Genomic DNA, 14277 nt, shown 5'->3' on the forward strand with positions numbered 1-14277 from the left:
CCACCAGGTGCATCAGCAGGGTCAAGTAAAAGGGCAGGATGGACAGGATGGACATCAGGTTCAGCGGGTGTTCGAAGAAATGCAGAAGGTCTGGAGCCACAGTGAATCTGGCCAATCTGGCCAGCGTGAACCAGCCGATGCCGAAGTGCTCCACGGCCTCGAAGCGAGGGTCCTCGCGGGGCTTTCCATCAGCGTCCAGCAGCGTGAACTCGCTCATGCTGTTCATGCACATGGAGGCGATGGAGCCCAGCACCACCAGAATGGAGAAGATGCTGATGAGCCGGCTGGGGATCGAGTAGCCGGGATTGTCCAGCATCAGCCAGATCCTCCGCCGGACGCTTCCGAGCAGCTGCTTGTCAAATTTGCCGGCGTCGCTGTAGAAGTCCAGGATCTCGTGGAAGGAGGAGGTGGTGCTGGCCTCCTCGCTCCTCTCCTCCCAGTCGCTCACCTCGGGCTCCATCCTGCGGCAGTGATAGGAGCCGCTGCAGCACGAGTCCAGGAACAGCTCGTCGATGCCCCAGTACTCGATCTCCTGACTGAAGGAGAAGATGCAGAGCTCATCCATGACGTGTAGCCTCCCTGTGTTGTAGAAGTGTAAAACATAAGGGAAGAGCGCCGGATTGCGGTCAAAGTAGAACTCGTTCTCAGAGTCGTTGTAGTCGTCGCACAGTTCGAGGATGGACTCTTTGGACCGACACCTCAGCAGGCGTGCGAGTCTGGTCTCAGGGAAGCGAGAGAGTCGCTTGGACAGCAGCCGCCGCCAAACGAAGCCGCTGCGCATGCTGGAGAATGGGAGAGAAAGCTGAGAGAAAACCCAGCTGAAGAAGTTGTTACACTGAGTGTCCCATTCCGGCTCGTATATACACACACCCTTATTATGATCAGATGTTCTGCGAGTTTTGCTATTAAGATCAGAATTAGGTGTGAGATCCATGATGAAAACACACACACACCCCGCTGATGTCACACTGTTCCCGTCTAATGCAGAGACATGTTTAGACTGTGATCGCTGGGTGAACTGCGGCTCATGTTGGACAGACTGGCCATCAGTGTTTTGACTTTATGAGCATAATAATTCCTCAGATTCACAGATGGAGCCTCCTTTACTCCCCCATCGAAGTCACAGCTCCGCATGACGGTCTCCAGCTGTGTCTGTCTCTTATAATACAGAGAAAATTTATTAAATATCAAAGTGATCGGAAGCACGACAACCAATATTCCCGCCAGTATGCAGGCTGAGGCCGTCAACTTGCCCACGACGGAGCCGGGAACCACGTCGCCGTATCCCACGGTGGTCATGCTGACTGTGGCCCACCACCAGCTGGCCGGGATGGTGTTCAGTCCCTCGTTGTCCTCCTTCTCCACGGTGTAGGCCATGACGGAGAAGAAGGACACTCCGACGGCCAGATACAGTAGCAGCAGGCCGATCTCTTTGTAGCTGTTCTTGAGCGTGGCTCCGAGCGAGCGCAGGCCCGTGGAGTGACGCGCCAGCTTCAGGATGCGGAAGACCCTCATCAGCCTTAGCACCTGAGCCACTCGGCCCAGGTTCGCCAGCGCCGGGCCGCTCTCCACCACCAGGTGCATCAGCAGGGTCAAGTAAAAGGGCAGGATGGACACCAGGTCGATCAGGTTCAGCGGGTGTTCGAAGAAATGCAGAAGGTCTGGAGCCACAGTGAATCTGGCCAGCAGCTCGAGCGTGAACCAGCCGATGCCGAAGTGCTCCACGCCCTCGAAGCGAGGATCCTCGCGGGGCCCGCCGTCGGCGTCCAGGAGCGTGAACTCACTCATGCTGTTCATGCACATGGTAGCTATGGAGCCCAGCACCATAGCTACCATAGAATGGAGAAGATACTGATGAGCCGGCTGGGGATCGAATAGCTAGGATTGTCCAACATCAACCAGATTCTCCGCCGGACGCTTCCCAGCAGCTGCTTGTCAAATTTACCGGCATCGTTATAGAACTCCAGGATCTTATCAAAAGATGAAGTGGTGCTTCTCTCCTCGCTCATGTCGTCCCAGTCCGTCTCCTCGGGCTCCATCTTGCGGCAGTGATAGGAGCCGCTGCAGCACGAGTCCAGGAACAGCTCGTCGATGCCCCAGTACTCGATCTCCTGACTGAAGGAGAAGATGCAGAGTTCATCCATGACGTGTAGCCTCCCTGTGTTGTAGAAGTGTAAAACATAAGGGAAGAGCGCCGGATTGCGGTCAAAGTAGAACTCGTTCTCAGAGTCGTTGTAGTCGTCGCACAGTTCGAGGATGGACTCTTTGGACCGACACCTCAGCAGGCGTGCGAGTCTGGTCTCAGGGAAGCGAGAGAGTCGCTTGGACAGCAGCCGCCGCCTGAATCCTCCCACATTGATGCATATAGCTCCCTCCTCCGGCACGCAGGCGCTCTGCCCGGTCATGACGGATCAATCAGAGGATGAGGGAAACACAGTCACTGTGAGTTTGGTCTTTCTCTGAGGAGCTGCAGTCTGGTGCAAATAAAGCAGAATGAGAAAACCATTTACAACAAGACAACAGATGAAACTTCTAAATTATCTAAGCTAACAGCGTGTATTAAAAATGTAAAAGATTGGATGACCAATAATTTTCTCCTATTGAATTCGGATAAGACAGAGATATTACTTATTGGACCAAAAGACAGTACACAGAATCTCTTGGATTACAATTTGCAACTAGACGGATGTACTGTTACTTCCTCTACAGTCAAAAATCTGGGTGTTATATTAGATAGCAACTTGTCTTTTGAAAATCATATTTCCCATGTTACAAAAACAGCATTCTTCCATCTTAGAAACATTGCCAAGTTACGAAACATGATACCTGTTTTATAATAATTGCTGTTAATAGTGTTCATCGTCTGTTTTATTACGTCATTAACTGAAATTTTCCTACATTTCTGCTATATGCACATCAATTTGACATACCACTGACAAGCTACTACTAAATATATTGTAGAAACTTAATTTCTGAGAAACGCGAAAGGCGCTATTCAAATAAACTTGAATTGAATTGAATTTACAGACGCTCTCCCATCAATATATCCATTTACTGCATCGTCTCCCTCGAAGCGGCAGATTTCCTCAAAGAAACCTTTCATCTGTCACAAGAATCGCGAACAGCTCGATGAATCCTCCCGGTGCAACTGAGCGCGGTGATTTCGCTCCGAGCCCGTTTCTAACGCACATGACATGACTCATATGTGAAGCGATTTAGAGCGTTATAAACTCGGGGCGATGTTCCAGCGTTCACTCTCAGCACGCGCACGACAGTGACGCCGCCGCATCCCGCACATGACGGAGGCGATAGACACAAAAACACGCTTCTGTCAGTTTAAAATGTTAGACCGCTGATGACTTTAAGTCAGTTTTGGAAAAATATCCTACAGTGTCATGAAGAATCCACGGATTTTACCGATCAGAAGAGCATCGCACTGTAAATATGATATCTGCCATGATCATAACTGGGGTGAAGCATCTCAGGAGCCTTTTTTTTTTGTTTTGGCCATTGTGGTTTTCACTAGATAAAATAATGTCTGGATAAAAGTATTTGATTAATAAATGTCAAGTCAAGTCACCTTCATTTGTATAACGCTTTATACAATACTGAGTGATTGTGTCAAAGCAGCTTTACAGAGTCAAACAGGAAAATAGTTTGTCAATGATGCAAGACGACGATAACGGAGTCATTTTTCAGCTAAAGTCAGTTAATTGATTCAGTGACGTCATCATCCAGTTCAGCTCTCTTCAATAGTGTCTGTGCAATCAGTCAAGTGTCCCCAGCTAAAGAAATGGAGAAAAAAACCTTGGGAGAAAATGTAAATGTCTAGACCTCCAGTTGAGATGATAAAAAAATCAGCATGTTGAGAAAAGCACAGTTCAAACACCAGCCTTTGTAAATAATATACAGAAAAAAAATAGCTTTTTCTTTTATTTATCTTTAAACAAATTTTTCTTTACGTTTATGTTGGTCGTTTTATTTATTAATGTTTCAAAGGCCACTTGTGTTACTGTAAACCTTACAATCACACATTAAAACACACATTCTCAGTGTTAGCATGCAAGAATGTGCTGTAAAGTAAGATAATAGATCTACTGTCCATCCAGCACAGACTGCCCCCGCCTGCAACTCACACACACTCACAGAACACTATTGTCCTGTCCTGCACAAAGAGTCCTGTAAGCATGAACACACACACACACACACACACACACACACACACACACACACAGAGACCCAGCACTGCCTCCCGTTCCTGTACCAGAGAAGCCGTATGTATTTCTGCTCATAACTCTTTTGTTGAAGATACTGCTGTTAATATTCATAAGTGTGGACTGAGCTTTTAATTCAAGCCTTATTATACGTGTTATTTTGTGGCCTGTTGAGTGGTTGTTTATCGTCAAGTACTGTGGGTGTTTGATGTCAGGTTGTTTCCTAAGGTTTTTTGTTTGTTTGTTTGTTTTTTAAGATTTATGAAGTTTGACATGAAGAAGGTCAATATTGTTCATAATTAATTAGAATATATTTATATAGTGGCGTGCACTGGGGGCCGATGCTAAAGTGCTAGGTGCCACCGGACGACGATTGTGCCCTTGTAACGGCACTTCTGTCATGTGTGAGCTCTGTCTGATCTGCATGAATGTACACAGACCGTAACACACTGATCGTTGAGCTCCAAACAGCAGCTGAATGTCGGAGAGATGAACATGACCACAGCTGTGTTGAATTTGTGTCTGTTGTTCTTTTCATTTGCCAGTGGTGCAGTGTGTTTGTTTCTTTACATGCCTTGTGGGAAGGACAGGTGAAGATCCAGGATGGAGGTACAAAAATAATAATACAGGAATCAACCTATAATCGGAAATTAAACTCAATCTACAGCGACTACAACCTCTGATCTGAAACTAAACTCTATCTACAGTGACTACAACCTCTAATCTGAAACAATAAACTTAATCTACAGCGACTATTACCTCTAATCTGAAACTAAACTCAATCTACAGTGACTACAACCTCTAATCTGAAACTAAACTATCTACAGTGACTACAACCTCTAATCTGAAACTAAACTATCTACAGTGACTACAACCTCTAATCTGAAACTAAACTATCTACAGTGACTACAACCTCTAATCTGAAACTAAACTATCTACAGCGACTACAACCTCTAATCGGAAACTAAACTCAATCTACAGTGACTACAACCTAATCGGAAATTAAACTCAATCTACAGCGACTACAACCTCTAATCGGAAACTAAACTCAATCTACAGTGACTACAACCTCTAATCTGAAACTAAACTCCATCTACAGCGACTACAACCTCTAATCGGAAACTAAACTCAATCTACAGTGACTACAACCTCTAATCTGAAACTAAACTCCATCTACAGCGACTACAACCTCTAATCGGAAACTAAACTCTATCTACACTGACTACAACCTCTAATCTGAAACTAAACCCAATCTACAGTGACTACAACCTCTAATCTGAAACTAAACTCAATCTACAGCGGCTACAACCTCTAATCGGAAACTAAACTCAATCTACAGTGACTACAACCTCTAATCTGAAACTAAACTATCTACAGCGACTACAACCTCTAATCGGAAACTAAACTCAATCTACAGTGACTACAAACTCTATTCTGAAACTAAACTCAGTCTACAGCGACTACAACCTCTAATTTGAAACTAAACTCAATCTACAGCGACTACAACCTCTGATCGGAAACTAAACTTAATCTACAGTGACTACAACCTCTAATCTGAAACTAAACTCAATCTACAGCGACTACAACCTCTAATCGGAAACTAAACTCAATCTACAGTGACTACAACCTGAAATAAGTGACTACCGATCTGAAATAATAAACTTAAGCTACAGCAATTACACCTGAGAATTCAGTTCTGAGTTTTTCCTGCTAAATATCTGAAGAGTTTTGCTTTGACACACACTGCACTATCTATGTGACGCTGATTTTGAACATGTAGCTCATGTTCTTGAATAATCCTTGTTGGTCCTGGAGAAATAATTCAGCAAATGATGTTTTAGGGATGAGGAAAGTGCTGGTTTGGTGGCGTCACTGGGTTCTCTGGGCCCCATGTACAGTGTATCGATTTGGCTCATCACGTCTCCGTGCCCCTGTACTCCGTCCCATCTCCCCACACTAGGGATGCCCCTGAGCTGATGTTTTGTGTTCGTAGGTTTATATCTTGGGGATCTGCATCGCAGTATGTGGAAACTTTCTCATCAGCATCTCCTTGAATATCCAGGTGATGCTCAGCTCGCTCACACGATCACACACACAAACGCTCTGTCAGTGTTTCGGTGCTGTGTGTTTGATGTTTAGAGGTCCTCTGCTCAACTGTTGTAGTGTCGCTGGTGTTTGTGCAGAAATACACGCATGTGCGGCAGTTGCAGCGAGGGACGAAGCCGTACTACACCAGCCATCTGTGGTGGTGCGGGATCCTGCTGATGGGTTTGGGGGAGCTGGGGAATTTTGCTGCGTATGGATTCGCTCCGGCGTCGCTCATCGCTCCTCTCGGCTGTGTGTCTGTCATCGGTAAGTCCTTCCCTCTGTTCATTAAAACACGACACATTTGATCACGGGTCCAAATGCTGCAGTTCTGTAGATCAAGAGTCAGTATTTTACTCTCCAAACGATGTTCAAAAGCATGAAAAGCTGGCTCTGTTTCTCTCTTTCAGTGAGTGCCGTCATTTCTGTGGTGTTCCTCAAGGAAACGTTACGGGCTTCAGATATCCTCGGTGAGAGAGTCCTTCTAACGTCTCATAATGAAGTTTTTCTCAGTCTTCTCTTGTTTTGTAGGAAAATAATTAAACTAATTAATACAAATAATTAATAATTAAAGTTATATTATATATACATATAAAGCAAGACTGGGGAAAGTTTGTAAAATCGTCAGTTCAACCAGTTAGTACTGAGCTAAAGGGTCATTAAAACTCTCCCACATAGTTCAAAAAATTTTAATTCTGTCATTAATTACTCACCCTCATGTCATTCCAAACCCGTAAGATCTTCGTTCATCTTCAGAACACAAATTAAGATATTTCTGATGAAATCCGAGAGCTTTCTGACCCTGCATAGACAGCAACGCAGCTGAAACGTTCAAGGCCCTGAAACGCAGTAAGGACATCGTTAAAATAGTCCATGTGACAGCAGTGGTTCAGCCGTAATTTTATGAAGCTTCGAGAATACTTTTTGAGCACAAAGAAAACAAAATTAACTTTATTCGACTTTATTCAACAATTACTTATCTTCTGTGTCAGTCAATGAGCATTCATGACACGTGTGCATTCCTCTGCTCGTAAACAAGCCGCAGCGCATGCGTGTTCTACGACAGAACGCCGGCTCCTGCGTCAGCAGCATCACACGCATGTGTCATGGTACTGTCGTGAACGCGCGTCGAAGACTGACACAGAAGAGAAGAAATTGTTGAATAAAGTCGTTATTTTTGTTTTCTTTGAGCAAGATAATACATGATAATACATGTTACATGATAATGTAACATGAACACATTTCAATCAACTTTCCTCAGACTTAAGAGTTCTTGTAATGAAGGTGTTTTTGTTCACAGGAGGCGCTTTAGCGATGACCGGAACCTACTTTCTGGTGACATTCGCCCCTCATTCATCGCCTCATGTCACGGCCAACATGGTGGAGCGCTCGCTGGTCAGCTGGACCTTCCTGATTTACTTTGTAAGTCGTTGTAATCTTGACCAAGATACAGTACAGCTAACCCAACACATTTGACAGAAGGTGGCATTAGTAAAGTGACACCTAGAGAAGTGAAATAAAGTCCTCGGCAGACTTGAATGTCACTTAATCACATATAAATGATTTGGCTCTTCAGAACGAATCTTTTTCTGTCTCTCTCTGCAGATGTTTGAACTGATTCTCTTCGCTATCCTGATGTATTTGTATAAGTGCAGGAACATGAAACACATCGTGATCATGATGATCTTGGTGGCGTTACTCGGTAAGAACAGATTCTGGTCTCGTTGGTATGAAACTGAAGATGATGAGAAAGACAACAGGTTATTCAATCACATCATTAAATTCTTCACTCACAAGAGCAGATGGAGAAAATGAAAATCAGTTTTTGAGACATTTTATGTGCCATCAAGGAATCTGGTCGTTTCATTACTTAGTTTTTTGATGAAAAAGAAGATAAATCTCAAGAGAATCCACCAGAAATGGTTTAAGACCATTTAAATGTATCCAAATATCATTTCAAACCACAATATCCAGAACCACTCCAAAACCATCTCTCAGTTTTGGAATAGAAGTGTATTTCTGTCTATAGAGATTAAAATAGTTTGATGATGATATTTATCATGATGAATAGACCGTTACATTGTATCAGTAAGCGTGTTTGTTGCAGCTTCGGTGACGGTGATCTCGGTGAAAGCAGTTTCAGGAATGATCACAGAGACGATCCGTGGAAGTCACCTGCAGCTCACCTATCCCATCTTCTACATCATGTTCATCATCATGGTGACGTCCTGCGCCTTTCAGATCAAGTGCGTCTGACCCTTCACTGATCACTTACTGTGCTCAGAAGAATCCTGCTCATTTCTCTCCATTTGCTCAGGTTTCTGAATCAGGCCATGAAGATGTTCGACGCCACTGAGATCGTGCCCATCAATTATGTTTTCTTCACCGCGAGTGCCGTCGTAGCTGGTCAGTCGTTTAAATGTGTTTTGCTGAATAAAGACCAGTTGCTTTTCCTTCCTGGAAACACAAAACTGCTTAACAGAATATTTTTGTATTTCTAGGCATTTTATTTTATGAAGAATTTTATGGTTTATCTTTGATATACATCATCATGTTTCTGATTGGGTGAGCATTTCTCAAAGATTATTATAATTTAGAACAATATTTGCCTGTTTGTTTGCGGTTTAAGATGTGTGTGTGTCACTCAGGTGTCTGCTGGCGTTTACTGGAGTGTTTTTAATCGCGAGAGCTCGTCCCAGAATCAAGATGGACCGCGTGTTCATTTCAATGGGCCAGATTCCAGGTATCCCAATAACTCCTGACAGCGGCCCAGCGATCGAGCCGTCAAGAGTTCAGGATATAATGGGACTGTGTTTGTGTATTTCAGGCAAAAGATGTACGGATAAAGTGCAGCCGCAATCAGACGACAGTAAATATGGAAAACTGGCGTCTAAATGTGGGGACATTTTTGAGCTCCACATGAAGAAACAAGCTTATAAATCATACAGAATGAGTTTTTTTGAGAAAGTAAAAATGCACAAAGTTTCCTGTAAAGGGTAGGTTTAGGGGTAGGGTTGGTGTAGGGCAATAGCACATACAGTTTGTACAGTATAAAAACCATTACGCCTATGGAGAGTCCCCATAAAACATGGAAACACAACATGTGTGTTTGTGTGAGTGTGAGAGAGAGTGTGTGTGTGTGTGTGTGTGGGTGTGAGTGTGTGTTTGTGTGAGTGTGTGAGAGAGTGTGTGTGTTTGTGTGAGTGCGTGTGTGTGTTTGTGTGAGTGTGTGTGACAGCGTGTGCGTGTGTGTGTGTACGAGTGTTTGTGTGAGTGTGTGTGTGAGTGTGAGAGTGTGTGTGTGTTTGTGTGAGAGAGTGTGTGTGTGTGTGTGTGTGAGTGAGAGAGTGTGCGTGTGTTTGTGTGTGAGTGAGAGAGTGTGCGCGTGTTTGTGTGTGAGTGAGAGAGTGCGCGCGTGTTTGTGAGTGAGAGAGTGTGCGCGTGTGTGAGTGAGTGAGTGTGTTTGTGAGTGTGTTTGTGAGAGAGGTTGAGTGCAGGTCCGACTAACTAACTGTCTAAGTGTTATGATTTTTTTCGTGTGTGTGTGTGCGACAGCGTGTGTATGCGAGTGTGTGTGATAGCGTGTGTGAGTGTGTGTGACAGCGTGTGAGTGTGTGTGTGTGTGTGCGACAGCGTGTGTATGTGAGTGTGTGTGCGACAGCGTGTGTGCGACAGCGTGTGTGTGTGAAAGTGTGTGTTTGTGAGTGTGTGTGACAGCGTGTGTTTGAGAGTGTGTATGAGTGTTTGTGTGTGAGACTGTCGGCGTGTGTGTGTGTGTGTGTGTGAGAGAGAGGGTGTGTGTGTATTTGTGAGTGTGTGTTTGTGTGAGTGTGAGAGAGTGTGTGTGAGTGTGAGAGAGTGTGTGTGTTTGTGAGTGTGTGTGTGTGTGAGTGAGTGAGTATGTGTGTGTGTGTGAGTGAGTGTGTTTGTGTGTGTGTTTGTGAGAGAGGTTGAGTGCAGGTCCGACTAACTGAGTTTTGAAAAGGTTTCATTTTGAATGCATAACTGTCTAAGTGTTATGATTTTTTTTAATAAACTAGAGTAATGTGAAACAGAGTTTGATACTTTGAAACATGATGACATGACTCAACTAATGAAACATGAAACTAAACACACAAACTCTCAAAACGTCAGATCTCATGAAGGTAAAGTGCTTTAATTGGCACTGATTATTAATCGTTCTCAAATTCCAGTAAAACAAAAAACACATTTTAACATGTAAAGAGTTTCTCTCTCTCAAAAAACACAACAAAAAAGTTTCAGCACATGCTCTCCTGTGTATGGAGTCCTGGCAGTGTGACATGCATCGGTCCGTGAACACGCCACAGTGTGGCTCTGCTTCACACGTCGATGCTGATGCGAGCGAAGCGGTACTGCAGTGACGAGGGGTTTCGCAGCAGAACGAGGCCGCGCTGCTCCTGCGGCTGCTGAAGGATGGTGTGCAGGAGTCCAGACACACTGATGAAGGCCAGCGCCTCGCCACAGCCTGCAGCCAGAGAGAAGTCTCCCTGCGTCACCCAGCCCAGAGTCAGCCGGCTGCAGTGGGGCAGAACACTGGGCAGCGGCGCCGGACACACACCCCTCACGGCACGGGCCGGATCTTCAGGACCGGTTGTGTTCTGACGCAGGCGTTTGAGGTGGTCTTTGTGTCGAGGCTCCTGCGGGCCGCTGCTGTGTGCATCTTTAAGCAGCAGCTGGAGGTCAGAGGTCGTCGGGATGCACACCATGGCATGCAGTGCCGGCTGGCCTTTACCCAACAGACGCAGACGCACCCACACCAGACTCGGCCCACACTCCTGCTGCAGCGCCGCGGCCGTCGCATGGGTCAGCGCTGAGGAGCTCCTGCGAGACGAGGGATGACTCCACGCCGACAGCCGCCGCAACACCTTCAGACTCCTGCAGACACAGAGGCTGATCATGTGACACACAGAGGCTGATCATGTGACACACAGAGGCTGATCATGTGACAATCGATCGACTCTGTAAGTCGTGTAGTGTATGACTGACCTCAGAACAGTGAAGGGTCCGGTTCTGCAGCCGCCTGTTGTCTCTGCGCTCAGATTCACTAGCTCCTCCCACTCCTCCGTCAGCTGTTGCCAGGGGCAACGGAACGGCGCTAAGCAGCCATGTTTGATGTAGTTGGTGCGTTTGGATGGAGGACGTCTGAAAGCAGTGAAGTAATTTTCTATTTGATTATGACTGAGACACTGTTGTGCTGAAGGGCATAAAACACAAGATTTCTCCACACAGCCCTCACCTTTTGAACTTTTGTAGAAGCTCCGCCTCCTGCTCTGATTGGAAGCGCACTCCTGCAGGGCAGTCTGGGTAATCGTGAGGGAAGTGAGGCTGACCCATAAACTGGGAGTGTTTGACACTCATGTGGAGGCCTCCGACACGAACACCACGATACACCTACAAAACACATTCACATTGATCTGATGTGTAAAGTGAAGTAACCGAGCGCGAGGCGGCAGAAATACTGATTGAAAATGATGATCTATCAGTGATGCTGCTGGAGAACTACAGGATCTATTACGCTCTGCGTGTGATTCCAGTGAAGATGCTCAAGACTTCCTTTTTGCAGCTTGTTTTCTGAGATACTGGCATGGAAAGCTCTGAACAGATGTGATTTGTTCGTTGTGTCAGTAACTAACGGCAGTGTTGTTCTGCAGTGAAAGCACAGACGACAGATTGTTGTGTGTAACCTTAACCCACCATCGGTTCAGTTCATCTCGAGCGCTCCAGTGGTGCTGCTGGACCATTTTTAACTGTCCTCTTTTTGTTTTTAAATTACCTCTATGTATTGGTTTTACAAAACCACCATTTATTTTGTTATTTTAACCACAGCGGTTGTCTTTGTGTCATGGGACAAATTATTTTAAAAGTTCTGTCCCCCTTGGATTATTTCCAAGGCCCCTGCTTTAGACAACTGTATGTCAATCATAAACAATTACTGTAAAGTACTGTTCAACACTTATTATTTGTTATGAGTGTATAACATTTGTTCATTTCTCAAATGATGAATAAAGTAGGCTTTTCTCTTGGATTTTTCAAACTCAACATTTACAGCAGGGTTATATATTCCTTTCCAGCCCCCCATCAGAGATAATCAACCCTACAGTGAGGGGATTTTTCTCTAAAAACAGTCAGGCATCCTTCTTTGAGCCACTTGAGATGGAAAATCCAGCGTTCCTGGGGACTTTACACTTGATTCCACTTACAAACATAACTGACAAGAAATGGGATCAAAATGAACAATGTGAGAACAAGGTGGACCAAACACAGACGGCGTCAGTACTTACCAGAGGGACCCAGAATGCCCAGCGGAGTGAAAAGAACAGCAATCGATCGACTCTGTAAGTCGTGTAGTGTATGACTGACCTCAGAACAGTGAAGGGTCCGGTTCTGCAGCCGCCTGTTGTCTCTGCGCTCAGATTCACTAGCTCCTCCCACTCCTCCGTCAGCTGTTGCCAGGGGCAACGGAACGGCGCTAAGCAGCCATGTTTGATGTAGTTGGTGCGTTTGGATGGAGGACGTCTGAAAGCAGTGAAGTAATTTTCTATTTGATTATGACTGAGACACTGTTGTGCTGAAGGGCATAAAACACAAGATTTCTCCACACAGCCCTCACCTTTTGAACTTTTGTAGAAGCTCCGCCTCCTGCTCTGATTGGAAGCGCACTCCTGCAGGGCAGTCTGGGTAATCGTGAGGGAAGTGAGGCTGACCCATAAACTGGGAGTGTTTGACACTCATGTGGAGGCCTCCGACACGAACACCACGATACACCTACAAAACACATTCACATTGATCTGATGTGTAAAGTGAAGTAACCGAGCGCGAGGCGGCAGAAATACTGATTGAAAATGATGATCTATCAGTGATGCTGCTGGAGAACTACAGGATCTATTACGCTCTGCGTGTGATTCCAGTGAAGATGCTCAAGACTTCCTTTTTGCAGCTTGTTTTCTGAGATACTGGCATGGAAAGCTCTGAACAGATGTGATTTGTTCGTTGTGTCAGTAACTAACGGCAGTGTTGTTCTGCAGTGAAAGCACAGACGACAGATTGTTGTGTGTAACCTTAACCCACCATCGGTTCAGTTCATCTCGAGCGCTCCAGTGGTGCTGCTGGACCATTTTTAACTGTCCTCTTTTTGTTTTTAAATTACCTCTATGTATTGGTTTTACAAAACCACCATTTATTTTGTTATTTTAACCACAGCGGTTGTCTTTGTGTCATGGGACAAATTATTTTAAAAGTTCTGTCCCCCTTGGATTATTTCCAAGGCCCCTGCTTTAGACAACTGTATGTCAATCATAAACAATTACTGTAAAGTACTGTTCAACACTTATTATTTGTTATGAGTGTATAACATTTGTTCATTTCTCAAATGATGAATAAAGTAGGCTTTTCTCTTGGATTTTTCAAACTCAACATTTACAGCAGGGTTATATATTCCTTTCCAGCCCCCCATCAGAGATAATCAACCCTACAGTGAGGGGATTTTTCTCTAAAAACAGTCAGGCATCCTTCTTTGAGCCACTTGAGATGGAAAATCCAGCGTTCCTGGGGACTTTACACTTGATTCCACTTACAAACATAACTGACAAGAAATGGGATCAAAATGAACAATGTGAGAACAAGGTGGACCAAACACAGACGGCGTCAGTACTTACCAGAGGGACCCAGAATGCCATTCCCCAGCCCTTGGGCAGCAGCAGATCCCAGCCGGAGCCCCAATGCAGACGCTCCTCGCCCCGAACACGACCGCCCTGATGAACCAGCAGCAGAGGAACAGCAGCCTGAGGAGCAGCCGACAGCCTCGAACCCGGAACCAGCAGCTCAGTCCTCTTCCTGTTCAGCTCCTGACACACACACAGACACAGACACAGACACACACACACACACACACACACACACAGAGACACACACACACACACACAGAGACTCTCACGACTTCATTACATACATGGGAAAG

The 14277-nt window shown here is 45.3% G+C and overlaps 3 protein-coding genes and 1 pseudogene across 3 annotated transcripts in view; 1 reads left to right on the forward strand and 3 right to left on the reverse strand.

Annotated features, from left to right (window-relative positions):
- Window positions 1-781, reverse strand: part of LOC107705019 (potassium voltage-gated channel subfamily S member 2-like) — a 1275-nt gene extending 494 nt beyond the window's left edge. The window contains exon 1 of the mRNA XM_016508133.1: window positions 5-781. Within this exon, the coding sequence (XP_016363619.1) occupies window positions 5-781 (777 nt within the window). The remainder of the gene's footprint in view (window positions 1-4) is intronic.
- A 197-nt stretch (window positions 782-978) lies between these two features.
- Window positions 979-2444, reverse strand: LOC107705024 (potassium voltage-gated channel subfamily S member 2-like; annotated as a pseudogene).
- Window positions 2445-4233: 1789 nt separating this feature from the next.
- Window positions 4234-10599, forward strand: LOC107705020 (NIPA-like protein 2). Its single transcript, XM_016508134.1, has 13 exons — window positions 4234-4274; window positions 4760-4823; window positions 6208-6276; window positions 6398-6566; window positions 6710-6769; window positions 7600-7721; window positions 7905-8001; window positions 8407-8545; window positions 8617-8705; window positions 8801-8864; window positions 8948-9042; window positions 9127-9195; window positions 10586-10599. Exons 2-13 carry the CDS (start codon window positions 4818-4820, stop codon window positions 10597-10599), a joined length of 993 nt encoding a protein of 330 aa, XP_016363620.1. The 5' UTR covers window positions 4234-4274; window positions 4760-4817.
- LOC107705025 (ribonucleases P/MRP protein subunit POP1-like) overlaps window positions 10443-14277 on the reverse strand; it is a 15394-nt gene continuing 11559 nt past the window's right edge. The window contains exons 11-14 of the mRNA XM_016508141.1: window positions 13976-14164; window positions 12931-13085; window positions 12681-12836; window positions 10443-11195 (exon numbers count right to left, since the gene is read on the reverse strand). Of these exons, the coding sequence (XP_016363627.1) occupies window positions 10640-11195; window positions 12681-12836; window positions 12931-13085; window positions 13976-14164 (1056 nt within the window). The 3' untranslated portion in view covers window positions 10443-10639. The remainder of the gene's footprint in view (window positions 11196-12680; window positions 12837-12930; window positions 13086-13975; window positions 14165-14277) is intronic.

Source organism: Sinocyclocheilus anshuiensis, unplaced genomic scaffold, assembly GCF_001515605.1.
Source record: "Sinocyclocheilus anshuiensis isolate Anshui unplaced genomic scaffold, SAMN03320099.WGS_v1.1 scaffold3805, whole genome shotgun sequence".
NCBI lineage: Eukaryota > Metazoa > Chordata > Actinopteri > Cypriniformes > Cyprinidae > Sinocyclocheilus > Sinocyclocheilus anshuiensis.

Excerpts from the sequence above, each read along its gene's own strand:
- LOC107705020 (XM_016508134.1), top strand. Across the intron at positions 8,706-8,800 it reads CGCGAGTGCCGTCGTAGCTG|GCATTTTATTTTATGAAGAA; the intron begins GTCAGTCGTTTA and ends TTGTATTTCTAG. Across the intron at positions 9,043-9,126 it reads TTCAATGGGCCAGATTCCAG|GCAAAAGATGTACGGATAAA; the intron begins GTATCCCAATAA and ends TGTGTATTTCAG.